General features: G+C 43.1%; 1 protein-coding gene across 2 annotated transcripts; it reads left to right on the top strand.

The window, feature by feature from the left end:
* Window positions 1–5,891: 5,891 nt before the first annotated feature.
* Window positions 5,892–17,637, top strand: LOC121575415 (retinoblastoma-binding protein 5). 2 transcript variants are annotated; one of them, XM_041888511.2, is made up of 14 exons: window positions 5,892–6,235; window positions 6,662–6,687; window positions 6,967–7,139; window positions 7,507–7,647; window positions 7,991–8,153; window positions 9,640–9,749; window positions 9,939–10,058; window positions 10,154–10,307; window positions 10,519–10,590; window positions 10,887–11,004; window positions 11,183–11,252; window positions 11,387–11,628; window positions 11,717–11,938; window positions 16,980–17,637. In XM_041888511.2, the coding sequence occupies exons 1-14, from the start codon at window positions 6,217–6,219 to the stop codon at window positions 17,030–17,032; spliced, it is 1,683 nt and encodes a 560-aa protein (XP_041744445.1). In that variant the 5' UTR covers window positions 5,892–6,216; the 3' UTR covers window positions 17,033–17,637. The 2 variants fall into 2 exon arrangements, with proteins under 2 accessions (XP_041744445.1, XP_041744446.1); XM_041888512.2 differs by having other exon boundaries at window positions 5,893–6,235; window positions 11,717–11,794.
* The last annotated feature ends 4,871 nt before the right edge of the window (window positions 17,638–22,508 follow it).

Below are 22,508 nucleotides of genomic sequence, written 5' to 3'. Positions count from 1 at the left end.
ATAGTTGATGTGTACCTATGATGAAAATTACAGGCCTCTCTCATCTTTTTAAGTGGGAGAACTTGCACAATTGGTGGCTGACTAAATACTTTTTTCCCCCACTGTAAATAAAGTCCACCTGTGTGCAATCTAACTAATTATGTGACTTCTGAAGGTAATTGGTTGCACCAGATGTTATTTAGGGGAATCATAGCAAAGGGGGTGAATACATATGCACGCACCACTTTTCCGTTATTAATTTTTTAGAATTCTTTGAAACAAGTTATAAAATGCCAATTTCCCTTTAATTATTTTCTAAATTGATTATCGTATTTCTGTATAGAGCTGATAGTCAAATGGGATTGACACAGTACAACTAGCCTAAACCAAGCAAAGCACTGCTTCAAATCTCTCGTCTCACAATTAGTTTGACTTATGAAAACAAATTATTTGCCTTTTTCTAACAAAAAAATTATGATCTCATCAAAAGCAATTTGCGGACAAATCAGAAAAATATAATACATGAAAGCAATATAAATAAATATCGCCATTATATTTTTTATCAACTTCCAAAAATAGTCAATACACTTAGTTTCTCAACTTTTGAATAAAGTTCTATCATACTCAGACAGTACAGCTTGTGGAAGGCAAACTTATGACACAATGTACAGTTGAAGTCGGATGTTTACATACACCTTAGCCAAATACATTTAAATTCCCTGTTTTAGGTCAGTTAGGATCACCACTTTATTTTAAGAATGTGAAATGTCAGAATAATAGTAGACAGAATTATTTATTTCAGCTTTTATTTCTTTCATCACATTCCCAGTGGGTCAGAAGTTTACATACACTCAATTAGTATTTGGTAGCATTGCCTTTAAAATTGTTTAACTTGGGTCAAACATTTCGGGTAGCCTTCCACAAGCTTCCACAATAAGTTGGGTGAATTTTGGCCCATTCCTCCTGACAGAGCTGATGTAACGGAGTCAGGTTTGAAGGCCTCCTTGCTCGCAGACGCTTTTTCAGTTTGGACCACACATTTTCTATAGGATTGAGGTCAGGGCTTTGTGATGGCCACTCCATTACCTTGACTTTGTTGTCCTTAAGCCATTTTTCCACAAATTTGGAAGTATGCTTGGGGTCATTGTCCATTTGGAAGACACATTTGCAACCAAGCTTTAACTTCCTGACCGATGTCTTGAGGTGTTGCTTCAATATATCCACATTATTTTCCTTCCTCATGATGCCATATATTTTGTGAAGTGCACCAGTCCCTCCTGCCGCAAAGCACCCCCACAGCATGATGCTGCCACCCCCGTGCTTCACGGTTGGGATGGTGTTCTTCGGCTTGCAAGCTCCCCCCTTTTTACTCCAAACATAACGATGGTCATTATGGCCAAACAGTTCTATTTTTGTTTTATCAGACCAGAGGACATTTCTCCAAAAAGTACGATCTTTGTCCCCATGTGCAGTTGCAAACCATAGGCTGGCTTTTTTATGGCGGTTTTGGAGCAGTGGCTTTTTCCTTGCTGAGCGGGTTTCAGGTTATGTCGATATAGGACTCGTTTTACTGTAGATATATATACTTTTGTACCTGTTTCCTCCAGCAGCTTCACAAGGTCATTTGCTGTTGTTCTGGGATTGATTCGCACAAAAGTAAGTTCATCTCTAGGAGACAGAACGCGTCTCCTTCCTGAGCGGTATGACGGCTGCGTGGTCCCATGGTGTTTATACTTGCGTACTATTGTTTGTACAGATGAACGTGGTACCTTCAGGCATTTGGAAATTGCTCCCAAGGATGAACCAGACTTGTGGAGGTCTACAATTTTGTTTCTGAGGTCTTGGCTGATTTCTTTGGATTTTCCCATGATGTCAAGCAAAGGGGCACTGAGTTTGAAGGTAGGCCTTGAAATACATCCACAGGTACACCTCCAATTGACTCAAATGATGTCAATTAGCCTATCAGAAGCTTTTAAAGCCATGACATCATTTTCTGGAATTTCCAAGCTGTTTAAAGGCACAGTCAACTTCTGACCCACTGGAATTGTGATACAGTGAATTATAAGTGAAATAATCTGTCTGTAAACAATTGTTGGAAAAATTACTTGTGTCATGCACAAAGTAGATGTCCTAACCGACTTGCCAAAACTATAGTTTGTTAACAAGAAATTTGTGTAGTGGTTGAAAAACGAGTTTTAATGACTCCAACCTAAATGTATGTAAACTTCCGACTTCAACTGTAGGTCGATTTGGTCACCATAACATCAAAACTGTTAGACCACAAGCATCATCAACATGATATACATTGCATAACTGCACAAAATTGTTCAGAAAGCTCAGACACACATACATACAAATGTTATACCGTATCAATGGTCAGACAACTTTGTTATTTTGATAGCTTGGAATTATAAGGTTCTATCTGCATCTTTGCCAATTTCAGTTATTGGCAGCCTTGTTCTGTACATAGTAGCCTACTTTACATACACCAATTCATTAAAAAATATATATATAATTGCTCACACCATTCAAACCAATGAGAGTTCTGAATTTTAAAGCCAATTATCTCAGTATAATTCTAAGGTCAGGATTTGCCAATGCACAGCCTCAGAATCAGGCCAGTTACATTTACCTTATGTAAGTATAATATATGTGCCCCTACCTTACATGGAAGAAGAGAGACCTACATTATGATAAGCAACAATCTCCATCTCTTACCTGTAATGTGTTGTCAAGGATGTCTCTTATGTCATTACCGTTGACAGGGTCGTTTAATTCCACGGGTGGTCTCTCAAAGTGTAAATCAAGCTGTCTGGGTTTTCTTGTCGGGTACAATTAGTTCTACCAGTGCTAGAACAAGACTGTTTATAACTCTTCTAGCTACTGCGCATGGCCAATGTTCCAGTGAACAACACATGATATAGAAATATAGTTCATAGATATGATGTCTGTTTCAAAGCACAATGCCTTTACCGTCTAGTTCGAAACGTCTATGCTCCCAGCGACACGCCCCAACAAGCAACAAAAAAGCTAGAAATCCAATTGGTTAACGCAGTAGGCCTGTACTCACGTTTTTGCGGCATGGAACGATCGAGAGTGCTTTTTTTTTAGATGCATCTAGCTGCAGCCTCGCAGAATAGTCTGTGATTAAAACTAGCCTGTCACTAAAACCAATACTATCTACTGGCCGTGGTTAATCTCTATCACATACATGTGATTTTATTTTATTTCCTAGATTCCTTTCCTTGCTCCCTTTCCTTCTTTCCTATTTTCCGTTCCTCATTTCCTAGCTTCGCTTCCTTTCCTCTCTACTGGCTGTGGTAATCCCTACCACATACATGTGAACTCCTTTTCTTTCCTCGCTCCCTTTCCTTTTCTGATTCCTCTCCTAGCCTCCTTTCATTTCGTCCTTTTCTAATTTCCTTTGCTAACAGGCCTACTGCGTTAACCAATATACACAATCAGTTAGGAAAGCAAAGGCTAGGTTTTTCAAACAGAAATTTGAATCCTGTAGCACTAACTCCAAAATGTTTTGGGACACTGTAAAGTCCATAGAGAATAAGAGCACCTCCTCCCAGCTACCCACTGCACTGAGGCTAGGAAACACTGTCACCACCGATAAATCTACGATAATCGAGAATTTCAATAAGCATTTTGCTACGGCTGGCCATGCTTTCCACCTGGCTACCCCTACCCCGGCCACCAGCTCTGCACCCTCCGCTGCAACTTGCCCATGCCCGCCCCCCGCTTCTCCTTCACCCAAATTCAGATAGCTGATGTCCTGAAAGAGCTGCAAAATCTGGACCCCTACAAATCAGCTGGGCTAGACAATCTGGACCCTCTTTCTAAAATTAGCCGCAGAAATTGTTGCAACCCCTATTACTAGCCTGTTCAACCTCTCTTTCGTATCGTCTGAGATCCCCAGAGATTGGAAAGCTGCCGCGGTCATCCCCTCTTCAAAGGGGGTGACACTCTAGATCCAAACTGTTACAGACCTATATCCATCCTGCCCTGCCTTTCGAAAGTATTTGAAAGCCAAGTTAACAAACAGATCACCGACCATTTCGAATCCCACGTACCTTCTCCGCTATGCAATCTGGTTTCCGAGCTGGTCATGGGTCCACCTCAGCCACGTTCAAGGTCCTAAACGATAAAATAACCGTGATCAATAAAAGACAGTACTGTGCAGCCGTCTTCATCCACCTGGCCAAGGCCTTTGACTATGTCAATCACCGCATTCTTATTGGCAGACTAAATAGCCTTGGTTTCTCAAATGACTGCCTCGCCTGGTTCACCAACTACTTCTCAGATAGAGTTCAATGTGTCAAATCGGAGGGCCTGTTGTCTGGACCTCTGGCAGTCTCTATGGGGTTGCCACAGGATTCAATTCTCGGGCCGACTCTATTCTCTGTGTATATCAATGATGTCGCTCTTGCTGTTGGTGACTCTCAGATCCACCTCTACGCAGACGACACCATTTTGTATACATCTGGCCCTTCATTGGACACTGTGTTAACAAACCTCCAAACGAGCTTCAATGCCATACAAAACTCCTTCCGTGGCCTCCAACTACTCTTAAATGCTAGTAAAAGTAAATGCATACTCTTCAATCGAACGCTGCTTGCATCCGCCCGCCCAACTAGAATCACTACTCTCGGCAGGTCTGACTTAGAATATGTGGACAACTACAAATACCTAGGTGTCTGGTTAGACCGTAAACTCTCCTTACAGACTCACATTAAGCATCTCCAATCCAAAGTTAAATCTAGAATCAGCTTCCTATTTCGCAACAAAGCCTCCTTCACTCATGCTGCTAAACATGCCCTCGTAAAACTGACTATCCTACCGATCCTTGACTTCGGCGATGTCATTTACAAAATAGCTTCCAACACTCTACTCAGCAAATTGGATGTAGTCTATCACAGTGCCATCCGTTTTGTCACCAAAGCCCCATATACTACCCACCATTGTGACCTGTACGCTCTCGTTGGCTGGCCATACATACATATTTGTCGCCAAACCCACTGGCTCCAGGTCATCTATAAATCTCTTCTAGGCAAATCCCCGCCTTATCTTAGCTCATTGGTCACCATAGCAACACCCACCCCTAGTATGCGTTCCAGCAGTTATATCTCACTGGTCACCCCCAAAGCCAACACCTCCTTTGGCCGCCATTCCATCCAGTTCTCTGCTGCAAATGACTGGAACAAACTACAAAAATCTCTGAAGCTGGAGACACTTATCTCCCTCACTATCTTTAAGCATCAGTTGTCAGAGCAGCTTACCGATCACTGCACCTGTACACAGCCCATCTGTAATTAGCCCACCCAACTACCTCATCCCCATATTGTTATTTATTTAGCTAATTTGCACCCCAGTATCTCTATTTGGACATCATCTTCTGCACATCTATCACTCCAGTGTTAATACTAAATTGTAATAATTTTGCACTATGGCCTATTTATTGCCTTACCTCCATAATTTACTACATTTGCACACACTGTATATAGATTTTCTATTGTGTTATTGACTGTACGTTTGGTGGTGAGAAATGTTGTAAATGGCTGCTTCAGAGTTATAGCCCCTGTGACATGTCTGGGGTTCCCCTTCTGTCGGTGAGGGTAGTTTTATTGACAGGCGCTGCAGCTGGATACTATTGACTTTATAGTTTTTAGAGGCTTTTGGTGGAGAAGATATGATTTGTTGTGTAGTTTTCGTTGCATTTATTTTTTCATTGTAGGTTGAAAATCTTTATTTTATATGAAATAACTTAATATCTGTAACCTGAAACCCCGCCCTGTTTTTCCGTGTATTATGTGATTGGTTACATTGGAGAGACCCGGATGATCACGGGTGGTAGGATTTTCGAGATCAATGTGTAGTGCAGTTGCCTGCTAAAACATGGGCACGAGCGAAACTGTGTCGGCCTTGATGGAGGATGTTATGAATTAACTAACTTACACGTTTATATATTCAGATTTGGAATAAGTATCTGAAATCATACGTACAAAAATCAAAAATATAATTGTTTACTTTGAACATACGATAAAATGAATAAAATCCGTATAGATTTTTATTTGGGCAGTTTCAACATCACTTTGTTTGGGGTCCTTCGTTAGCAAGGCGCCAGTCACGCTCTTGTTATCAACAGAGCTACATAGCTAAACGGCTGTGTTTTGGATAAATCGTCTGGAAGACTGTTTATTTTGATATTCGTGTTATCAGAATTGTTCAGCGATGAATTTAGAGTTGCTCGGTAAGGGTCATTTATAATTCTTCAATCATTTATTGGGTGCAGGACCGCACGTAAACTAGGATATCGTAGCTAGGCAGCACTAGCATGCTAATTAACGAACGCCAAACGCTATACAAAGGCAGTCTGAGTATAAGTAGTGATAAATAAAATATATGTATTTATATTGTGTTAATCGTACGTTTTAACTACAAGGTGAAATCACACAGCACATAGCAGGCAACTACTACTATTAGACGTTAGCCATTAGCAAATGAACGATCTTCGTATGTATGGAACTGTCGTTTGGACGCGGAGGATGTAAACAGTCCGTAACGTTAGCTAGCCTGTGGATTGTGTGATCTTCCAGCTGTTATATTACCTAAATCAGTCTAGATGTACTAGAGACCTAACCACATGCTAACCACATTCTTTTTTCTTCTTCTATAGAGTCGTTCGGGCAGAACTATCCAGAGGTAAGTCATTCCAATCTTGTTCTACCTGTTACTTGTCTTTTACATTTGAGTCATTTAGCAGACGCTCTTATCCAGAGCGACTTCCAGTATTGAGTACATACATTTTCGTACTTTTTTCATACTTTCATACTTGTCAACACGTCTCTCTCACACACCCCTCTCCCACACAGACAGTGGATGGCTATGCCTTAATGCTTACTCAAGTCCTTAGAATAGAACATTGATTTATACATCTGTGTCTGTGAGTGTCTTCACATACAGTTGCTATCTCATTGACAGGAGGCAGATGGCACTCTGGACTGTATCAGTATGGCTCTCACATGCACCTTTAACCGCTGGGGCACACTTCTGGCGGTGGGTTGCAACGACGGACGCATCGTCATTTGGGACTTCCTGACACGGGGCATCGCCAAGATCATCAGCGCTCACATTCATCCAGTCTGCTCACTATGGTGAGAAAGCAAACCACGGTCACAAGAAAGGGAAAACGCCAGCACACCAGGGTTGGAGTTAATTCCAATCAATTCAGGAAGTACATTGAAATTCCAATTCTCTTCAATGCTTTTCAATTAGGAAGAGTTGGAATTGCAATTTGGTTTACCTCATGAATTGATTGCAATTGAAATGGAATTGACCCCAACACTGTAGCACACACACTGTTCAGAATCAGCAAACTATGCTCGAATGTTTTTCTTTTATTTACTCATAAACCCATCATTTGGGCCTGGAGCCCTTGTCAAAAGGTGTTGATTGTGGTGAATTGTTTTGAGTGTGGTTCTGAATCTTAACTATCCTAAACCTTTCCCTGTGTGTCTGCAGTTGGAGTCGAGACGGTCACAAGCTGGTGAGTGCGTCTACAGATAACATAGTGTCGCTATGGGACGTCCTGACGGGAGACTGTGACCAGAGGTTCCGTTTCCCCTCGCCCATCCTCAAACTGCAGTACCACCCCAGAGACCTGTGAGTTTATCTATATCCAACTCATCCTATACCGCAGCCTGGTCTTATCCTTTCTAACTCATTATAACTCCTGACCTCATCCATTGAACTACAGTTAGTACCACCGATCCCACCCACCTGGGAGGATATCTATACCCCAGCTCAATAAATACCTCGACCTTAGCTCAGCCTACACCTCAGCCTCTTATGTTTCCTAATTGATTGTCACTCCTAACCTCAACCCTTAAACTGCGGTACCACTTCACAGACCTATGACTATGTATCTGATACGGAATAATGGAATATCTGTGTGGAAAAATATGGAAATCCCCCCCTTTAAATCCCAATCTATCCCGTGTTTCAGTGACAAGGTCCTGGTGTGTCCTATGAAGTCAGCTCCGGTGCTGCTGACCCTGTCCGACTCTAAACACGTGGTTCTGCCCGTGGATGACGACTCTGACCTGAACGTGGTGGCGGCATTCGACCGAAGGGGGGAGTACATCTACACCGGCAACGCCAAGGGAAAGGTCAGAGGTCACTGGGGCCTGGGATTATTTATTTGTGCCTCAGACGATTTGCAATATTCTTTATCTATTTAGGACTTTGTAGGTTGTACAGTGCATTCCGAAAGTATTCAGACCCCTTGACTTTTTCCCCATTTTGTTACGTTACAGCCTTATTCTAAAATGGATTACATTGTCCCCCCCCCCCCCCCACCCCCCACCTCACCTCACCTCATCAAGCTACACACAATACTCAATAATGACAAAGCAAAAACTGGTTTTTAGAAACCTTTGGCAGCGATTACAGCCTCGAGTCTTCTTGGGTATGACGCTACAAGCTTGGCACACCTATATTTGGGGAGTTTCTCCCATTCTTCTCTGCAGATCCTCTCAAGCTCTGTCAGGTTGGATGGGGAGCATCGCTGCACAGCAATTTTCAGGTCACTCCAGAGATGTTTGATCTGGTTCAAGTCCGGCCTCTGGCTGGGCCTCTCAAGGACAATCAGAGATTTGTCCCAAAGCCACTCCCGCGTTGTCTTGGCTGTGTGCTTAGGGTCGTTGTCCTGTTGAAAGGTGAACCTTCACCCCAGTCTGAGGTCCTGAGCACTCTGGAGCAGGTTGTCATCAAGGATCTCTGTACTTTGCTCCGTTCATCTTTGTCTCCCAGTCCCTGCCGTCCTTTAGGGGCCTTTTGGCAAACTCATGTGCCTTTTACTAAGGAGTGACTTCCGTCTGGCCACTCTACCATAAAGGCCTGATTAGTGGAGTGCTGCAGAGATGGTTGTCCTTCTGGAAGGTTCTCCCATCTCCACAGACGAACTCTGGAGCTCTGTCAGTGTGACCATCAGGTTCTTGATCACCTCCCTGACCAAGGCCCTGCTCCCCCGATTGCTCAGTTTGGCCGGGCGTCCAGCTCTAGTCTTGGTGGTTTGAAACTTCTTCCATTTAAGAATGATGGAGGCCACTGTGTTCTTGGGGACCTTCAATGCTGCAGCATTTTTTGGTACCCTTCCCCAGATCTGTGCCTTGACTCAATCCTGTCTCGGAGCTCTATGGACAATTCCTTCAACCTCATGTCTTCGTTTTTGCTCTGACATGCACTGTCAACTGTGGGACCTTATATAGACAGGTGTGTGCCTTTCCAAATCATGTCCAATTAATGGGATTGACCACAGGTGGACTCCAATCAAGTTGTAGAAGCATCTCAAGGATGATCAATGGAAACAGGATGCACCTGAACTCAATTTCGAGTCTCATAGCAAATGGTCTGAATACTTATGTGAATAAGGTATTTCTGTTTTTTGCAATACATTTGCAAACATTTCTTAACCTGTTTTCGCTTTGTCATTATGGGGTATTTTGTGTGGATTGATACAAAAAAAGAAGATTTAATTCATTTTTGAATAAGGCTGTAACGTAACAAAATGTGGAAAAAGTCAAGGGGTCTGAATACTTTCCAAATGTATTATATAAGTGTGTGATGATTGTTCTCACTGATGTGACCCTGCAGATTCTGGTGCTGAACACGGACACACAGGATCTGGTGGCATCGTTTCGGGTGACGACAGGGACCAGCAACACCACAGCCATCAAGTCCATAGAGTTTGCACGCAAGGGCAGGTGAGAGGACTTAGAGGGAACCAATCAGCGTGTGTTGGTGAAGGCTGAAAGGCAATAGGACTGTGTTTGTGTGGAAAATCATTCTGGTGCTTAGAAGGTTGTTGTGTGCCTCTTATGGAGAATAGTTAATAGTTCCATCAAATGACTGATCATGATCCACTCTGTCCTCTCTTCTCCTCCTCCCTCCAGTTGTTTCCTCATCAACACAGCAGACAGAATCATCAGGGTGTATGACGGGAGGGAGATTCTCACATGTGGGAGAGACGGGGAGCCAGAGCCAATGCAGAAATTACAGGACCTGGTCAACAGGTGAACACACACCACACACATGCACACGTTGATACATCGCTCTCCTCTTCTCTTTCCCTCTCATCACTCCTTCTCTCCTTCCCCTCTCTCTGTAGGACTCCCTGGAAGCGGTGTTGTTTCTCTGGGGATGGGGAGTACATTGTGGCTGGTTCAGCCCGGCAGCATGCTCTGTACATCTGGGAGAAGAGCATCGGTAACCTGGTGAAGATCCTCCATGGAACCAGAGGAGAACTCCTGCTGGATGTGGCCGTAAGGAACCACCCAAAACCTTTCTTATTCTAGCCCTCTTCCTCTCACTAGCTAATTCTCTGGAGTTATCTATTTTTTGCCTCATTTCTGGAGGATGTGGTGCCTCTGTTTTGAATTGTCTGGACTGGAGATTCACAGAATTAACAGTAACTCATTGTGCTGATGAACTTTGAACTAACCTTGTCCTGACCTATGAACCTGACCTCTGCAGTGGCACCCTGTGCGGCCTATCATCGCCTCCATTTCCAGCGGAGTGGTGTCCATCTGGGCTCAGAACCAAGTGGTGAGTGACACACAATACAGGTTTTACCTGAGTTCTTCACCCTGGAACTGGTCTTGGTGCTGGACCTTCTGTGATTTGGCTACCTAGGTTTTGATTTCAGAGAGTGATTCCACTGCCTTTGCAAGACAACGATGAAGCAATGTTGAATGCGGAATCATTCACGAGTCCACAAGATTCCACATATTACCAGAATTATAAACAACAACTATGTGTTCTGATGAGGATTGATGTTATTGTTGTGAATCTGATGGAATGGGTTAGTTAATTAACTCAACGCTATGTGTTTCTATGTTCAGGAAAACTGGAGTGCGTTCGCCCCAGACTTCAAGGAGCTGGATGAGAACGTGGAGTACGAGGAGAGAGAGTCTGAGTTTGACATAGAGGATGAGGATAAAAGTGAACCTGAACAGACAGGTAGACGTGCATGCACACACACACACACACAGGCACGCACACACACACACACAGGCACGCACAGGCACACACACACGCACACACACAGGCACACACACACACACACACAGCCACGCACACACACAGGCACATCCATGCATTGCGACTAGTCAGGGACTGATTTGTGTGTGCGTCTCAGGTGCTGATGCTGCGGAGGATGAGGAGGTGGATGTGACCTCTGTTGACCCCATCGTAGCATTCTGTAGCAGGTAAGTGTGTTTGATGATGAAGGTAGACAGGTGTTTCGATGGGGACAGCCTTATAGGCATTGCAATTGAATAGAAGTCTAATAGTAATACAATGATAATATTGATTGTGGTCTCTGATTCCCCCCCTGTGTTAGTGATGAGGAGCTGGAGGACTTCAAGGCCCTGCTCTACCTGCCCATCGCTCCAGAGGTAGAGGACCCTGAGGAGAATCCATTTGGTCCCCCTCCGGATGCAGCCGGCCAGACCACCCCCGCAGAAGATGGTTCAGCCCACACAGGGAGCGGGGACAAGAAGCGCCAGCCGTCCTCAGAGGGAGCTCCGCCCAAAAAGAAGGCTCGTACCACCACCATCGAACTACAGGGGGTGCCTAGTGATGGTGAGAGTCAGAGTAACACACAATATGAACACTTTACTTTTTAATCATGAAATAGTACCCTGACCTGTGTATTCTCCCCCTATCCAAGAGGTGCACCCCTTACTTGGGGTGAAGGGAGACAGCAAGTCCAAGAAGAAGACGGCAGGGCGGCCAAAAGGCTCCAAAGGTAAAGAGAAAGACTTTCCCTTCAGGCCCAAACCCTACAGGGGGGACAGGGTCTACCCTGACGGAGCGGTAGCGGGAGGAGGAGCAGGAGGAGGAGGAGGAGGAGGGATGAAGGGCAGAGCGGAGGGGGGCCTGACTGCAGCAGGTAAGCATGCAATATGATATGACGCCACCATGGGGAGCCATGTTAATCCTGCTAGCTACGACGCTTCACCAGCCCGCTGCTCCCCCGGCCCACCCCACAAACAGACATTGACCCCAAAACCGACCCCCAACCCCTGCCCACCACAGCCTCACAACCCCCCCTCTAACTGCTGATTGGGAACTGATTCTGGGCCAGAATAATAACAAAAAAATCCCATCAAGAGAGACTCTCCCCGCAGTGAGGCGAGAGGGTTAGTTTTGATTCTAGCTTCCTGGTTGTTGGGTTGGTTTGGTTTCCAACATGACCGCCGGCCGGCTAGCTGGCTCTCTCCTGACCTGAGGCTGGTTTGTCTACTTGCTGCTTAGCCTTTCACCCTCCAGCTCCGCTCCGCTCCTGCCTCGCTCTCACCTGGGCTTGTGTGTCTGTAGGTTTGTGTCTTTGAGTGTGTGTCTCTGTGTTTGGGTGTTTGTATATGTTGTGTATAATTGTGGAATCAAGTTGTCTGCTTAAAGATTAGTGATGTTTGCTGTGCTTCGTTTTTAACAACTTTCAAATCATCCAGCCGGACCACAATGCAAGACACTGAGAGAGGAGCAAAACTGAGCCGCCATAGGCTGTGCTCAAAGGTCTACTCATGTTTATTTTACCCCCTTTTTCTCCCCAATTTCGATCTTGTCTCATCGCTGCAACTTCCCAGCGGGCTTGGGAGAGACTAAGGTGGATTCATGCGTCCTCCGAAACATGACCTGCCTAATCGCTCTCCTTAACACCCGCCAGCTTCACCCGGAAGCCAGCCGCACTGTGTCGGAGGAAACACTGTTCAACTGGCGACCAGGGTCAGCCTGCAGGCACCTGGCCCGCCACAAGGAGTCGCTAGAGCGCGATGAGCCAAGTAAAGCCTCCCCCGGCCAAACCCTCCCCTAACCCGGAAGACGCTGGGCCAATTGTGCGCCGTCCTATGGGACTCCCGGCCACGGCCGGTTGTGGCACAGCCCGGGAATGAACCCGGGTCTGTACGAGCGCCTCTAGCACTGCGATGCAGTGCCTTAGACCGCTGCGCCACTCGGGAGGCCTGATCTACTCATTTTTGATTGATCAAACACCTAATGCATTGCTGTCCATCATGACCTTGACACCAGGGCTGTTCCACCTCAAAAAGCGCAAGAAAGAGGAATTCGACACCCACCATCTGATTGTTCTGAAATCGTTTCCCCTGTTAGAAATAGATAAGATTAGCATTCCTGCAGCATTATTTTGTTGAAATATAATTTGAAATCTGAGAAATTAAGCTAATTGATTGCATCCAAATTGCCCATTTTTAATTTATAGGATTCATATAATATTCAATAACTATATTACATAACATCCGATTTGGACCGAACATTTTGCTAACAATGAGTTAGACATGAGGAATCCAAAGGAATGGTCAAAAGCCACCCACGAACCCCCCACATCCCACACTAATCCCACCCCACCAACGAGTATATAGTATTAGTTCTCTGTGTCTGACAAGTAGTATGGAGCTGCGGCTCTGAGTATTGTTTCTTCATCTTATGTAATGTATTCCCAGTAAATTTGGTGATGTTCTTTTCCCCCTGTTCAGAGAAATTAGTCATTGAAGTTGTTAGGTTTATGTCCCATCCTACATCTAGATATTATCAGATTCTGACCACTAGGTGAAACATGTTTGAACATTCCCCCCTCAATGTTGAAGGAATAGTTCATCCAAATTACACAATCACATTGGCTTCCTTAGCCTGTAAGCAGTCTATTGACAAGGTATGACAGCAACCCATGCATTGGTTTTGTTGGCCACTTTTTCAAATAATTTTTTTTTTGCATCTAATGCAAGTCAATGGAACCTATATTAGCATTTTTACGCTTCATGTTTAAATCATCCTGAAGTCTCTAAAATGGATTGTGTAACTCAATACTGTTACTTATAGATGATTTGGATATGAAGCGCAAAAATGGTAATATAGGTACCATTGACCTACATTGGATTTGTGCCACAAATGCTAAAACATTAGCATTTGAAACAGTGGCCAGGTAAACAGAACCAAAGCATGGGTTCTTTGGTTGCTGCCATACCTTGTCCATAGACTGCTGACTCTTCAGCTCCGCTATACGCATTGCTTTACCATCAGTGTCATGTCAATGTAACGTTTTTCCTGCTATACAGAGCAGAGGGGGAGGAGCTTCTTTATTCTATTTTGCTTAATATTGTACCATATTCATCAATTATACCTAAGTACATTAGCTTTTGTCCAGTTTTTCTCAAGTACTCATTTAAATTGGTGCCATCCTCTAATTTCACAAGTTGCTTTTGTTTTACGTTGTGAACCTAGCTTGTCAATGTAGCTAGCTAGTAGCAGTAGTAGTAGCTTCTTGACTTCATAAATCTTAGTACAATAACCAGTGGTGTATAGTCAAGGCCATATGCAACCAAAATCAACTTTATTTCTCATTATTTCAATTCAAAGATAGAATGAACACGCATGTCAGCCATCAAGAATTGAACGTTGGCGATTCTTGAGCTTGGACGCTGCCTTGGACGTGACGCAACGCGAGCGCACCACGGGCAGTGAAGAAGCTTTCAATGAAGCATTTCCTCAACGGCTGATAGCAATGCCAGATGGCTGATAGCTATAGTGTAGCAGGGTAAATTGGGTGAACTATCCCTTTAACAATGAGGGGTGGGGGGTCTTTAAAAAGAAAATAACCTAATAGCAGAAACAGCACTATCTAGTGGTCAGACCTGGTATTATCAGGACATAGGATGGGACATAAACCTAACAACTTCAATGACTAATTTCTCTGAACTGTGGAAGAAAAAAAACATCCACTAAATTCACTGAGAATACATTACATAGGATGAAGAAACAATACTCCGATCCGCAGCTCTATACTACTTGTCAGACATAGGGAACTGATACTGAATATTCGTTGTTGGATTGGGATTAGTGTGGGGGTCCGTGGGTGGCATTTGACTATTTCTTTGGATTCCTCGTGTTTTACTCATTTACCACGTTTCCATCCAGTTTTTACGAGCAAAGTCATATCGTATTAAAAATAAATAAAAATCGACATTATGCGAGAAATGGCGGTGGAAATGCCTTTATACGCAAATATTGATTTAATAACCGTCATATCAAAGTAAACTTGGAGTCACGCGATTTTATGGTGTGTGGTCCTCCCACTACGACTCGGGAAATCATGCAGTTTATTAGACTACAGATTAAATAAGTTATGATGAACTCACAGGATGGTGAAAGTGCATGGAAGATCTTGATGCTCCTTTCCAATAAATATTGAGGGTCTTATTCTGGTGACATGATGATCGATGCTTGACTGCCTTTGACAAATAAAAATATTCTCGCTCGTATCCGTAATAATCTCATCATGTAGACTAGCCTACACGCACAGCCTACCTGCAAGCTTTTGGCTAGAGCGCACGTGCCGAGACCAGAGTTGGCACATTTGCTATTTAACCCAACAGTTTTTGTGACAAAACTATTGGTACAGTTGAAATGCGATGGAAACACAGTGAACTTTAGATTTGTATTATACTTATAAAAGTACATTTTGTGTTACCTACGTTGTCACACACTGATTATTTTTACCTGCAACAAGTCCGTTTGGTGGAAACGCACCACTTTTTCTTTGTGGATTTTAGAATATTCTCATGAAAATATGTCGCCAATGGAAACCAAGCTATTGTTGGAAAAAAGTTTGGTCCATATCGCATGTAAGGTACTATATTTATTGAATATTATGTGAATGCTATGAATTAAAATTGTTAATTTGGGTGCAATCAATTAGCTTAATTTCTCAGAGATCAAATTATATTTCAACAAAATAAGTTTGCAGGAATGGTAATCTTATCTGTTTCGAGCTACAGAAATGATTTTCAGAACAATCTGAGATGGTGGGTGTCATGGTTTTCTGAAATGACATGGAATGACCCACCAGGCTATGCATCGTGATTTAAAAGGAGAAATTGACTGTATGCTGTTGGACAGTAAGGGAATTTCTTATTTTTAATCACAATTTACTTTCCAATGCACCGCCCACCTCTCTTTTCAAGTTGCATTATTTAAAAAATGATTATGCCAAGAGCCATGATATACCTGAAATGCCTCTGTATTGAATTCAGTGTTTAGTTCATGTTGACCGACAATACTGTCTGCTCTGGGGAAAGTTTGAAATTCATCTTGATGCACAAAGATTTATGTACCTGGGAAGAAGGTAAGATGGGCAACATTTAATGTGTTCAAGGACATAATCTCAGTGTTTCTCAGACGAGGTATGTTGTGAGTTATAATAATAGATTTGTTGTATATAGCGCTTTTCATTACAAAGACAATCTCAAAGACTCTGTAAAAATGAACAAAACAAATGTAGAGATCTGGAAGGTCTTGGGCAATGGTCTTTCATAGCTTCAGATGATAAGGTGTTGTTTAGCCAGGCAGTTCAGAAAGGCTGGGCAGTAGCTTAATCGGAGGGAGAATCGATGGCACAGAGAGAGCAGTGTCAGTCAGTTACTTAGACAGGCCCGGAGCTCTTCATCAAGTACCTCGTTCATTTCTCCTCTGTAGGTAGGCTGGACAGTCCGCTACTAAAGTGTAGCACCCACCTGGGTAATGCTTCGGCAGCTATAAGCGCCAGAAAGACCACCGCACCTTGGCAGTAGTCAGCAAACAGTCCCCTATGAGGTGGGCCTCTCTCAACCCCTCAAACTGTTGTCCACATCGTTCATGCAACCAGGGCAGGTGGAAAAGCTGGTGCTGGTGCATCATTCAAATGGCTAGCCAAGCCAAACAAACTGACTTGCCAAACTGACACCAAATATTATAGCTCAGAAACACTCAAGAAGTAATGGAAAGCAAAAAGTTGGTATAAAAACATTCTTGAAATAACATATTTAGAGATATATAGGAGCTCTCTGCCTAGGCTTCCTTATGGTGCCATGGCAACCATGTAAGTATTCTATTCATGGAGTTCTCTATTCTGTGTGATATTCTTGGTGTCTTTCCAACAGGGAGCCTGGTTTCACAGTCCTACAAGCAGCATGATATCGGGGGACTGGACTGAGCCAGCACCATCATCATCGCCCCCTGTGGTTCTGGAGGGGGAAGGACAGGCCTGTTTTTACACTCCTAAAATCAAGACTCTTTTTGTGACATCACTCAAGACTGTCATTATGACATCACCCCCCCACCACAACCCCAAAAGACTCATTATGACATCACAGCCTTCTATCGCTCAGGCTGTTGACTTTCCCAACCGGCTGTCTCTCTCTATCCTCTCTCTGTGCTGCTATGGGTACCTGGATTATCTCCCTCCTATCAAAGACTGCTGTATGTGACCTGATGATGTCACAAGTTTTAGGTGAGAGTTCTGACTGGGAACTCCTGCAATGTGGCAGATTCACACTTTCTCATTTTCACATGTTTTGGATGAGTAACAAACTAAGAGAAGAGGGAAGCAACAGTCTGCAATAGTATAGGATCACCTCTCTTCTCTCCTTCTCTGTCTGTCTTTTTCTCTGTAGGATGACTGATGTACAGATACAATACAGGAGTTATTACATGGAGTGTGTCCCAACTGGTCTGCTTTTAACTCCGTTTCTGGACATATTGTCTTTTTGTGTTTTTTTTTATTAATACATGTTATTAAACCATTTAGATTTTTGTTGACTCGACCACTGTGTTATTGAGTCCTCCTGACTTTTTATTTAGTTTGATTCGTTTATTGTCTGTGGAAGAACAATCTCTCGCTCTGCTTATTCCACCCCAGGCAAACCCAATGAACCTGTCTCTACAGTTACAACACATATGGTAGTATCCTCTCCACCAATCTAAAGCAGGTCATGCACCATTTTCTAACCGTTAGAATGCTATGACAGGTTTGTGGCACAAGATGGCGCTGCTATAACACCAATCCCCCAGCAGGACGGTGCCTGGTGAGATACAGCCTCACTCACTGCCTGGCAGAGCTAGATTGTGATAATGAAGAGCTTTTCCCTGTCATTGGATTCCATTTTGTGCTTCTGCACAGTTGGGTTCCATTTTGCCTTTATTTTGTAAAGGAACCGATTAGGAACAAGAGGATTCACACAGGTAAATAATACAGAGTATGGAACTGATGATTGCGGTCATCCAGTCAGTTAATATATGCCCCTATACCCCCTGCAAATGTACAGTGTTTTTTATTTTATTTTTATTTTTAAGAAACAAACGTTGAGAGAAATATGGATTGAGAGCAGAGAAAAGACACCACATAACAGCCAACTGGCCAGTTAGACCTTTCCAGTCCCTGCTTATCTGGTAGAGTGGACCAATGTTCAGAGTGTTGAGGGTGGAAATGTACCATAGGCCTATAGGAAAGATTACAGATGGGTCTGACTGTCTGTCTATGTGTGTCTGTGGACAGCTGTTCACCCTCATAGGCTGTCAGGGTAATAAAGGAATTAGTATGGGCAGAAGAAGGTGCGTCTCCTCAGCATGGCTGACTGGCTCATCATTCACACTGGTTATATAAGACCAAGCTCATTAGACGATTGGCCAGACGTGGTATCGCATGTTGTCGTTGTGGTGATGGGTGGGTGCTGCTGCTGACGACATGAGTTTGGAGTCAGACCAGGGACAGGATAGAAGTATTTAAACCAGGAAGTCACATTCAGATCAACGTCTGAGTCTCGAATGACATCATATGCTACGGTGGCCCATAGAATGTACTACTTTGGTTTTGAGCAGAGTGTTTGTAGTATTCTGTAGTGCATTTATATGTGAAATGTAGTGTTATTTTAGGTTTGTTTAAATTTCCAAGGGTGTTAAGTATTTACTGTAAATCCTTCCAGATATCAGATCATCATAGTGAGTGAGGACTGACCATCAAGTTATAATAATCAAAACGGGTTTATTAGCTAGCCTGTTACAGAGGACCCAGAGGATCAACATTGACCATATTGATTTGGTGGAATGGGTCCCTCTACTTGTCTCGTTTTAGTTATGCACACACTGATGGGAAAGAAGTTGACAGGTGGAACCAAATTCCTGGGAGGCCAGGTTGTGTTCAGCCATCTTGTTTCTTCAGATCAGTTAGGTCCAGGTAGGACAGCTCAGAGTGGAGGACCACATGTTCAAGGATGTAGAAAAAAACTCCATAAAACCGGTTTACAAACTGGCTGGAGGAAAATCTGAAGGAATGGAATAGGTAAGGAGGCTCTATGGAAGGCTAGGTGGAGCTAAATGTACTTATCTGATCACATTGTAGAATCAAAATTCAAATACTGGACAGGTTTTAGTAGCTAATTAAAATCTCTTTATTACAACCACATGTACATCATCACCATATCCAAAAAGAGTCTTCTGAAAAGTGAAAACGAGCAGAACCAGAGAGTTGCACAGACGCTAAGGTGTGGGAGATGTTTGGCGCCCAGTCTGTGGGGAAACAGTATAGTGGGAGTAGGGAGAGGAACCAGAAGTGTGCAGAGCTTTAAATCACAAGTCCCCCCCCCCAAGCGTCTCTCCTGTGTGATTTCACTTCTCACAGGAAAGGAAGGCTATTTTCAGCCTTGATAATCCTCACATACAGTATATATAGAGAGAAATGGAAGAGGGGAATGGAGGGAATAAATGCTGACGTTTTTCATCCATTATTCCGGGCGTTTGAGTCATGCAAGGAATCCATCACGCTCTCTTTCTCCCTCCCTCCTTCCTTCCCTCCCTCCCTCCCTCCCATTCTCTCGCTCTCTCTCTCAGTATTTATTTCCCTCTCCCTCTGTCTCTCTCCCCCTCTCTGTCTTCCATTTCTCTCTTCCTCTCCCTCTCTCAGTCTTTCTTGCTGTATGTGTGTGAGAAACACTCAAGGTGTGTGATCCCATTGCACCATGTGCCACTAATGACGAGTGCTGATGATGCACAATGCAAATCACACCTATTATCACGCCTTTCATTAAGTTATCAATGACAGTGTGAGTAGTACCTACCACAGTGAACCTTGCGTTAACAGGGCTGCATAGCCCTGACATAAGCCTTTTTATTTTATATATATATATATAATTTTTTTTCTTAATTTTTTTTTTTTTTTTTTTTTACATCTGACCCCCATCTATCTGACTTCAGTGATCAATCAAGGGAGAAATAGAATTTCACAGACATCGTGGCCCTCGGCAACTAGAGCTTGACACCCCATTGTCCACCCTGTACCCTAGCCTTGTACCGTACGTTCCATAATGAATATGTACAGAATAAAATAATACAGAAGGAACATGGCTATACATAGCCAGCTAAGAACAATATACAGAATCCTGGTCCACTCCTTTCAAACCATAAATAAAGCCAGACACAGCTCTTTACAAATTATAAAAACAAGTAGTTTTTTGTTGTTTACATGGATTGTGAGTGTTATATCTGGAAGGGCTCTACACCACTACAATAAACTATTTTATTCGTAACCTTCCATAACAGCTTTGTGATAAAAAACAACACCAATATATCATTTTACAATCATTCCACTGGCCAGAGTCCCTTTGCTGTACAGTCAAGGTTATATGGGTTAACTGTAAAAACAGCAGCCTCTTTTCTGGGCTTAACTGACCCCTAACTTGCAGAGACCTCCAGTACCATAACTATTTACCATTAACCTCTGGCCAGCCTCAGCATCAGCCAACTCCATCTATCCACTCTACAGTATCTATCACTGGAAACAGGCAATGTAAACGTCAAGCCAATGATAGGGTGGAGAGGGTTGGGTTGGTTGTTGCGCAATCAAGGGTACCAGGTAGGTTGAACACGATCACATCAGGTACTGTACAAACATCTCCCACTGCAACACCATCCCCCTATTAGACTGTAAACTGGATCTCTGTGTCAAAAACACGTTGATTGAGTGGGGTGGTTATCAATCAACACAGTGCTACACTAGCTGTGTAGTGGCATCGGTGTAGGACGACATCTTATCTCATGTCCCGTGAGTTGTGTTCTGGCATATTCTCTTACAGTGCAGTATTGCTTTTAGAAATCTCAGTCACGATTTTAGTTGAGGCGTAAAAGTCCAAACGTAAGAGTTTCATCAATGTCACCAGTCAGCGTTTTTACATAAAAAAAATACCCAAAGATAACATCAACAAAATTACATGAAACTGTATAGAGCTCGCTAGCTGTAGTCTTAAAACCAGGAAATTAGTTACCTCTGGTTCGTTCAGCCATCCCTATGGGAAACATGAATGGAGAAAGAATAGGTTTTTGGAATAAACACAGAAAATAAGGTCTGAGGTTAACACATGCTTAGGAGATCTTATACATTTTGTTCTATGAGATGATAGCAGTCAGTTACATGACCTTTACGAATTATGCTTTTATGTGATTTATGTGTCTTTTATTATTACATACATTCTTCAAAATTCACAAAAAGTGATGTTAGCTGATGAAGATTCTCATAGAACAAAATGTATAAGATCTTGTAAAACTGACTATCCTACCGATCCTTGACTTCGGCGATGTCATTTACAAAATAGCTTCCAACACTCTACTCAGCAAATTGGATGTAGTCTATCACAGTGCCATCCGTTTTGTCACCAAAGCCCCATATACTACCCACCATTGTGACCTGTACGCTCTCGTTGGCTGGCCATACATACATATTTGTCGCCAAACCCACTGGCTCCAGGTCATCTATAAATCTCTTCTAGGCAAATCCCCGCCTTATCTTAGCTCATTGGTCACCATAGCGACACCTACCCGTAGTATGCGTTCCAGCAGGTATATCTCACTGGTCATCCCCAAAGCCAACACCTCCTTTGGTCGCCATTCCTTCCAGTTCTCTGCTGCAAATGACTGGAACGAACTGCAAAAATCTCTGAAGCTGGAGACACTTATCTCCCTCACTATCTTTAAGCATCAGTTGTCAGAGCAGCTTACCGATCACTGCACCTGTACACAGCCCATCTGTAATTAGCCCACCCAACTACCTCATCCGCATATTGTTATTTATTTTGCTCATTTGCACCCCAGTATCTCTATTTGCACATCATCTTCTGCACATCTATCACTCCAGTGTTTATACTAAATTATAATTGTAATTATTATGCACTATGGCCTATTTATTGCCTTACCTACATAACTTACTACATTTGCACACACTGTATATAGATGTTCTATTGTGTTATTGACTGTACGTTTTGTTTATTCCATATGTAACTCTGTGTTGTTGTTGTTGTTTTTACCGCACTGCTTTGCTTTATCTTGGCCAGGTCGCAGTTGTAAATGAGAACTTGTTCTCAACTGGCTTACCTGGTTAAATAAAGGTTAAATAAATACAAAATAAAAATCTCCTAAACCTGTGTTTACCACAGACATTATTTTCGGCGTTTATCCAAAACCCCTCCAAAAACGCCATTAATTTACCTCATAGGTTTTGTCATACAAACCATGGTGGAGTTAGTGGCTACAAAAAGACGCCATTACTATTTCTCTCCATTGTGTTTCGCAAACCCCATGAGCATGAGGTAGCCAGACATGGTGCAGACACACACACACACACACATACCGCTCCTCTCTCACAC

The sequence above is a fragment of the Coregonus clupeaformis genome, chromosome 10 (assembly GCF_020615455.1).
Source record: "Coregonus clupeaformis isolate EN_2021a chromosome 10, ASM2061545v1, whole genome shotgun sequence".
NCBI lineage: Eukaryota > Metazoa > Chordata > Actinopteri > Salmoniformes > Salmonidae > Coregonus > Coregonus clupeaformis.
The sequence above is the reverse complement of the archived record's forward strand: the minus strand, read 5'-3'. Positions and strand labels throughout refer to the sequence as shown.

What these genes read in the sequence shown, in the direction of transcription:
- LOC121575415 (XM_041888511.2), top strand. An exon ending in ATCGTAGCATTCTGTAGCAG is followed by an intron (nt 11,253 to 11,386) that starts GTAAGTGTGTTT and finishes CCCCTGTGTTAG; the next exon opens with TGATGAGGAGCTGGAGGACT. An exon ending in ACAGGGGGTGCCTAGTGATG is followed by an intron (nt 11,629 to 11,716) that starts GTGAGAGTCAGA and finishes CCCCTATCCAAG; the next exon opens with AGGTGCACCCCTTACTTGGG.